This window comes from Bison bison, unplaced genomic scaffold, assembly GCF_000754665.1.
Source record: "Bison bison bison isolate TAMUID 2011002044 unplaced genomic scaffold, Bison_UMD1.0 scf7180017864062, whole genome shotgun sequence".
In the NCBI taxonomy this organism is placed as follows: Eukaryota; Metazoa; Chordata; class Mammalia; order Artiodactyla; family Bovidae; genus Bison; species Bison bison.
Window position 1 is genome coordinate 1,554,092 of NW_011494634.1, and position 8,359 is coordinate 1,562,450.

Here is an 8,359-nt window from a genome sequence, read left to right on the forward strand (position 1 = left end):
GGCGGCGCCCTGCCATTCTTCACGATAGGCTCTGCAGTTCACAGTATCCAAAAATCATTCCATTAATAGCCCAAGATCCAGGATGACATGAAAAGGATTGAGAAAGCAAAAAAGAAAACAAAAGATTATGATAGAGATCATTACATTTAACCTTATTTCTTTGGCTATGCATATAAAGTACTAGAATTAAAATAATTTCTATGAAAAATACTTACAGAAAATACTATTTGGAACTGATCCAGTAACTTAAAGATCCACTTTTAAAAATTTACTTTTTGATTGGAGGATAAGTAAGTGTTAGTTGCTCAGTCATGCCTGACTCTCTGCGATCCCATGGACTGCAGCCCACCAAGCTCCTCTGTCCATGAGATTTTTCCAGGCAAGGATACTGGAGTGGGTTGCCATTTCCTTCTCCAGGGGATCTTCCCAACCCAGGGATCGAACCCAGGTCTCCTGCACTGCAGGCAGATTCTTGACCGACTGAGCTACAAGGGAAGCCCCAAATGGAGGATAGTTGCTTTATAATGTTATATTGGTTTCTGCCATACAATATAAGTCAGCCATAAGTGCGTGTGTGTGTATGTGTGTATATATTTAAATGTCCCCTCTCTCCTGAACCTCCCCTCCCACTCCTCTCTGAGTCCCACCCCTCTGTTTTTAATACAATTGAAACTGGTTAGCAATCACAAAGCTACTAATATAGCCCACAGGTTTCTGATCTGTTTAATACATCTCAAAATTGTTTCCATAATTCTAACATTTACTGACTGCCTCATATATGCCTTATGATTAGGAATGCTGTAGAATATAAAAGCAGAGAAGGCAATGGCACCCCACTCCAGTACTCTTGCCTGGAAAATCCCATGGACGGAGGAGCCTCGTAGGCTGCAGTCCATGGGGTCACTAAGAGTCGGACACGACTGAGCAACTTCACTTTCACTTTTCACTTTCATGCACTGGAGAAGGAAATGGCAACCCACTCCAGTGTTCTTGACGGGAGGATCCCAGGGATGGGGGAACCTGGTGGGCTGCCATCTATGGGGTCGCACAGAGTTGGACACAACTGAAGCGACTTAGCAGCAGCAGCAGTATATAAAAGACACAATCCTGGCCTGAAATAACTATATCCCTGTTTGCTAGACATTCAAAAAAGTATGTCAAGTTAGTAAATAAAACAGAAGTACTTAAGTACGTATCAACATAGAGGTTCTGAAATTACCCCCAATTTAGAATTTTTCAATAGTTTACAAAGAAAAAAATCACAGATCTAAAACCATGCAGAAACATTACAAAAATATAACACTTAAAAAGAGCAGGTGACTCAGATCCACAGAACAAGACCAAGGCATGGGCTTGGGAAAAATGAGCCAAGAAGGCCACTTAGTCTCTGCCTCTACTAATAATGGCTCTCTGAAGGGAGGAGAGAGACGGAGGATGGGACAAAACAATCCTCAAGGACCCCACAGGCCTAGGTCATCTACTCTGGATAAAACACCAGACTAGAGGTAGGGGAAGTGCATAACTAGTAACGCCGAACATCGGTCCATGCCCGTGCCTGGATGTACATTCCCTGATGGTAGCTAGCTGATCAAAGACTGGGGATCCTAACTTAAGCCGAGCAAAATGAACAGTGACTTAATAATGAATGGGGGCAAAAACATATTTCACTTACTAGTATACAAATGACTACCATTAGTAGTTTTTGAAAGCTATGTATGTAGTAAATATATAGGAAACTACACTGGTACAGGAGGGGAGAAAAGGCGAACAGAAAGCTAAAAGTGAGAAAAGAATCAATAATTCCTGGATTTTTAGCTTTAAGTGGTTTAGGTTAAGCGAGGAAAGCTGGAGAAGATGCTGATTTGGGGGGAGGGAATCAAGATTTGTGGTCTGGTCATATTAAGTTTAAGATTCTTATTAAATGTCTATGTGAAGAAGCCAAATAAGCATTTGGAAATGAATCTAAAGATTCAGACAAAAATCCTGACTAGAGAGACAAATTTAGGTGTAGTCAGCATGTACACAGTAGCTGAAGTCATGAGACTAGATGAGGTCAATTACTCAAATATTTCAAGATTATGACAGCAATTAACTAGGCAGTTCAGTAGGATAATAATATTCTATATCTTTAAAAGTAGTGGAAATCTTTAAGGCATTATGCTAAATTTATCATATGCATTATAATTTTTCTAAGATTTTGAGAGTATTATTTCCATTTATGTGTACTTTCTCATTCATTTTATTCTAGGATATGCACGAGAGTCACTTGCCTACATATAATGCAAGAGAGAGTATTCTGTTGGTACAAGCGACTGAATAAGAGACGAGAGATCAAAAACTGGTTCAAAGGTAGTTTACTTAGGAAATTCATAACCTATATTCTTCCTCAAGTTAGCATTGCCTCTACATGGTTAGGCAAAGACCACTCGTTTCACAAACTGGTTATACAGCGTGTGAAGAGATCATTTAAAAAATATAGTCTATCTCTTCTCATTTGTTAAATCATATTCAGACAGACGGTATGTGTTACTGATCTTAGGAGCTTTGTACTGTCTAAGATAAATTCCATAAAGAAAGAGTATGTTGGAACCAGCTATCAAGCTTTGATAGATGACCAGAAAGGTATTGCATCTTTGTGAACACTGTCCCGTGTTCTTTATACACAGGGAATAAACAATAACAGATTATAATTCAGAGATAGCCTATGCTACCATCAATCTCTGCAACTGAAGAGGAATCAATGTCTATTATGACACCTTCAAGTATTACTTCAAGTAATTTGAGAAATTTATAGAGGAAACTGAGTAGTTTCTATTTTTCTCTTCTTTACTAATTTTAATGTTACTATTAGAATAAAAATAAATTTTAATAAACTATATTTTACTTCAAATTTTTTTTTAAATATTTCACCATTCACTATAAATTAAGCATGTAATTTTAAGACAGTTATTACTAAAGTATTCCAGAAAATATGCCATGAGTCAAAAATGTTAATTAGCTCTCCAAAAAGTATGTACATTTTCTTTGACTCACACTTTTTTTTTTAAAGAAGATGTTTGTCTTGTAGTCAAATTCCTATCAAGAATGTATCCCAGAAACCATCCATGAAGAGTATTCTGTGCCTACTTTACTTCTGAGTATCACTGGCAGATAGCTAGCAATACTCATGGAGCCCAAGAATGAACATACAGGGCTTAATTAATATCAAGAATTCAAGGATATCAGAGAGATTTAAGGATTTTTCTCCTGGCAAGAGGAGTAGAAGACATAATAATATCAGCTTTGAGATTTGATTCAAATCTCAAATGTAAAATATCTCCCTCCTACATATAAGTAAATTATACCCAAATTATTAAATTTTCTACCCAACTCATCAATGTTTCCCCTCCTGTATTATGAGCCAGATAACCTTGAGTAAAATAACGACACTCTGAAGAAAACAGTATAAAGAAGCTTGGGTACGATATATTACTTACCCAGAGTCATACACTATTAAGTATATAAATGTATATTCCAAATTCCAATCCATAACTTTTAACTTAACATCCAGAGCGCTTTTCATTATATCTTTCCCTCTCTCACAAGGCTATTTACATTTCAGCTAAAGGGGATAAAGAAATTCCTGATTCCACCCACTGCCACAAATCTCTAACAGGAAAGTTTCAGGCAGAGGCAAGGAAGGCTTTTCCAAAGAATCTGCACATTATGACACACGGGCAGCATTCCGGTAAGCTCCTTCCCTATTATTATGACATCCCTAGGGCTATTTCAGTTTTGAATATGTAGCCTTATTCTATAATTTCATCAGGATTTTGCATTATAATGCGTTCAATTTAACAAATCCTTTTTATTTTAAATTAACATCTGTGTACTAACTACACTATAAAAAAACTGCCAAACTTGTAGAATATTATATGCTTATCTTACTCTCAATACTAAAGAGCTCTCAATACTATGGATACATTCTTTGGTCAACATAAAATAAGAAAATAGTATGATTCAGTCATGTGAAAACCTTGTGGTCTACGTGGACAGTCAATATGCATACATAATGTTATAAATCTGTGATGAAGTCTCAAACAGAAACTTCACAAACTTTTTTTCCTGGACACACCACGCAGCATGTGGGATCTTAGTTCCCTGACCAGGGATGGAACCCGAGACCTTGGCAGTGAAAGTGCTAAGTCTTAATCACTGGACGGACAGGGAATTCCCTGGAATTTCACAAACTTACTGTGCACTTCTAAGGTGTATTAACTTTAGTTATAAGAATAACAAAAATATTTAAATGTTAATTTAAAAGTAGGTACTTAACTAGGACATTACTATACAAAGCATTGTTATTTAAGAACCACTGCAAAATGGAAAGATAAACAGGATATAGAATTCATCAGTGTCAGAGACCAGGTAGAGTAACACTGTTTAAGAATGGAACATTCCAGTAAGCAAGCGAAAGTTACTGAACTAGGGAAGGAGGCAAAGAAATAAACAAAAGGAAGCTTATTAGGAACTTACCAGGAAAGTAAACGTACATAGGATTTATAAAGCAAATCAAGGGAGAGGCATCTGTCCTTCCCACCCCACTCACCCAAATATTTACCATTATCTTTGCTGCTGTTTTCTTCAATAGTCATTTGCTCAGCCAATTCAGATAACGATTCATCAATAGTCTGGCTTCCTCGAAGCGTGAGGGATAGCCTTCTCTTAAATTTTTTCATCCTATCAACTGAATGTGACTTGAAAAATCCTGAAAGAGAATAGAATGAACACAAGAGTAAAGCTATGAATATACTGCTTACTGCTTACTATGCTTACTGCTCAAGAACAATGTTTTTCTGCGTTTACTGGGAATCTTCAAAATAAGTATAAAGTAAGAATTCTCACGTGCCTCAAACATCACAAAATCTAGCCTCTTCCTTAAAAAGATCCATTCATTTTGATTAATGCCATATGTATATAGCATCATCAGAAGAGCAAGAATTCTACAAAACTAAAGATTGACATTTTAAGCATCACAATTAAACTTAGAAGGATTAGAAATTTTCCTAAAATGAACTCTCTAAAAGCCACTTCAGTGAAAATATATTATTATTTTGATGTGTCAGTTCCATCATTATATCAATCATCGTATTGCAATCAGTGGTATCTTTAGATACAACTGAGGAGATAAGACAGGTGAAAGCAATGAAGCAGGGAGAGAATAAAGAATGAAGTCTGACAATTTATTAAACAGCACCAGCAGAAATTTTCTTTTTTAAGTTCTTATTTAGCCAATATATTGGGGTTCTGTTCCCCCACCCCATCCCATCAGTTGTCAGGAGTCTCCTCCTATTATCATAACAATGCCAAATTTTAGAAAGAAAAAAATAAAGTCTAATTAACAGGTTTCAAAATGCCTACTCCGTAAAACTATTCTTATCTCTTAATTCATTTAGCCTTCCTAATTCTAAAGAGTAGACTATACTATCCCAATATCACAAATAAGCAAACAGGCCCAAAGAAGTTCCTTGACTGAAAGCAAACAATTGATGACATAAGTGAGATTTAAAACTAAGATTATCATTTCTGAAATCAAGGTGTATCACAATTAATGCAATGTCAATTACAACTGATAGCTTTCTCTTTTCTGAGTTGTACATATACCAATGGTACAATTCATAGTGGAGTCTTAGATATGATTAAACAAGGTACTGGTTGCCAAAATCAAGTCCTCAATTATTTACCCATAACTTCTTTTCTAATTTACAGTCTTAACTGTTGGAGAAGGAAATGGCAACCCACTCCAGTATTCTTGCCTGGAGAATCCCATGGACAGAGGAGCCTGGCAGGCTACAGTCCACAGGGTCACAAGAGTCAGCCACGACTTAGCAACTAAACCAATTTACCAGATTACCAAGCATATTACAACCATTAGCCCAACTAAAAGTAAGAATGTTCTAACACTACTATGTTAAAATACCTGTTTAACCACCTAGCACTGGATATCTATTTTGAATTGGCAAGTATTTTGCTTACTTTTTCATTCCAGGGCTTTACTCCAAGTAGCTGAGTGTGCTAAACAAGCTACATAAGGTATTTATAATGAATAATTTTTGTCTGCTCAAAGGCTGGGGGGAGGGTATCAAATACAAATTTGTAAGTAATATTATGTTTTACCAATTCTGTTTTACATTCTTAAAGATAAATTACTGTTGCTGAATATTTTCTACTATCTTCCAGTTGACTAATCCTCTTTTCAGCTGTGTCTAAACTACAGTTAAACTGATCTATTGGGTTCTTAATTTCAGTTACTCTATTTTCAGTCCTTTATTCTTAATTGATTCCTTTCTATAGATTCAGGTTCTCCAGTGAACTTCACCATGCTGTCAATTTTCATGACTAGGTTAGTTACAGTATTTTAAAGCTCTTGCTATAGCTCCAGAATTACATAACCTATGAATAATCTGTATAACCTGTTTCTACTGCTGGTTTTCTTCCATTGGTCCTATTGCATGCATAGTAATTTTTTTTTTTTTTACAGAATACTACACATTGTATGTGAATGACTACATGAAAATACTTAGGAAAAAATGTAGGAGCTCTGGATGATGTTTTCTTCTTCTAGAAAGGATTTAATTTTTTTTCCACCTGCTCTTCCAGGGTAAGAGCAGACCACCTCAGTCCAATTAGGAACACAGCAGGTTTGAGACTGAGTTTCAGATACAGTAAAGACTAGCCTACTTCTGCTTGCTTCCACTCAGTGTGGCCTTTCAAACAATGCCAGCTGCAAACCTAGGACAAAAACAACAGCAAAATCTACTGAAAGCTCCACTCAACTCCCTCAAGTCATATTTTGCTCACCTCTCATACACTGCTCAATTTTATCTTATCCCGAAGAGCTTAAGAGGTAGAAAATATTTCAAGAGGAAACCCAGCACAGAGTATCTCTCTCTCTTCTCTCTTGAATCTTTACTCCTGAAGTCTTGACTGACTCAGAATCTCTACAATGCCTTCAAACTATACTTCTTCTTCCCTAGTCTAATAAGGAGCCTTGGTGGTGGTTTAGTTGCTAACTCCTGTCCGACTCTTGCGACCCTATGAACTATAGCCTGCCAGGCTCCTCTGTCCGTGGGATTCTCCAGGCAAGAATACTGGAGTGGGTTGCCATTTCCTTCTCCAGGGAATCTTCCCAATCCATGAATTGAACCAGGGTCTCCTACATTGCAGGCAGATTCTTTGCCAACTGAGCTACGAGGGAAGCCCCTGATAAGGAAGGAGCCTTCGTTTGATACTAATTCCTCTCATCACAGACAGAAATGGAAGTTTAGATATGGATTAGATGGAGATAATACATATTTTAACAAACAAGGTGAATTTACAGGAGGCAGTCAATAAACTCAAAGATTGATTCCAATTAAGAAATCTGTAACTATAAAGCTCTCCTAAATGTTAGATTCTTTACTTTTCAAAGTCAGTCTTCATTTAGCTCTACCCTGAGAGTCAGTAATCTATGCTATTTGTTTAAAAAACAATAGTATTTAAGGTGAATTGAGCTATTGCCAATCTCATCTACCCTTTAGTTTCTTTAGGAATTTATACTAGAGACACACCCTTCCTTTGTAAAGCTCCAGAATCACCCTGTGCAATAATGGGCTAATTCTGCAAGCTTGGGGGGTCAAACTCTACATTCCAAAGAGGGATCACTTAAGACTAGCTCCTGGAAGATAACCTCTGACTCCTGCAATATACTGCCTGATAAATTTCTTTGTATAGCTGAAATCTTGGGCCATACCCAATAATTTATATTAACAATGTAAATTATGGTAAATCCTTTTGTATGCCTGTCAGTTTGACCTCTGGGGAGAGAAAGAATAAGGGAAGCTGGAGACTGAGTAAAGACAGTCATGTAGGTACTTCCATGCTTCAGTCGCTCAGTCGTGTTCACTCTTTGAGACCCCATGAATCGCAGCACGCCAGGCCTCCCAGTCCATCACCAACTCCCGGAGTTCACCCAGACTCACGTCCATCAAGTCAGTGATGCCATCCAGCCATCTCATCCTCTGTCGTCCCCTTCTCCTCCTGCCCCCAATCCCTCCCAGCATCAGAACTGACCCCTAAAAAAACCCTCTGCACTCCAAGATTCAGGTAAGCTTCCCTGGTTAGCACCACTCTGACATGTTGTCATACAAGACAATTGGAAGAATGAAGCACTGTCATGCAACTCCACTAGGAGAGAATAACTGAAATTCACACCTCGTTTCTCTTGGACTCTGCCCTACATACCCTTTCCCCTTTGCTGACTTTAAGTATTTTTTCCCTCTAATAAAACATAATCATACGCTTAACAGCTTTTTTAAAATCTCTATGCCCTTTTGCAAAT

The 8,359-nt window shown here is 37.3% G+C and overlaps 1 protein-coding gene across 2 annotated transcripts in view; it reads right to left on the bottom strand.

The window, feature by feature from the left end:
• Positions 1–4,747, bottom strand: part of CDK17 (cyclin-dependent kinase 17) — a 61,160-nt gene extending 56,413 nt beyond the window's left edge. For both annotated transcript variants that reach the window (XR_824975.1, XM_010836294.1), the window contains exons 1-2: positions 4,601–4,747; positions 10–31 (exon numbers count right to left, since the gene is read on the bottom strand). Coding sequence is in view for 1 of the 2 variants with exons in the window: in XM_010836294.1 (XP_010834596.1) it covers positions 10–31; positions 4,601–4,718 (140 nt within the window). In the remaining variant the exon portion in view is untranslated. The remainder of the gene's footprint in view (positions 1–9; positions 32–4,600) is intronic.
• Positions 4,748–8,359: the final 3,612 nt, after the last annotated feature.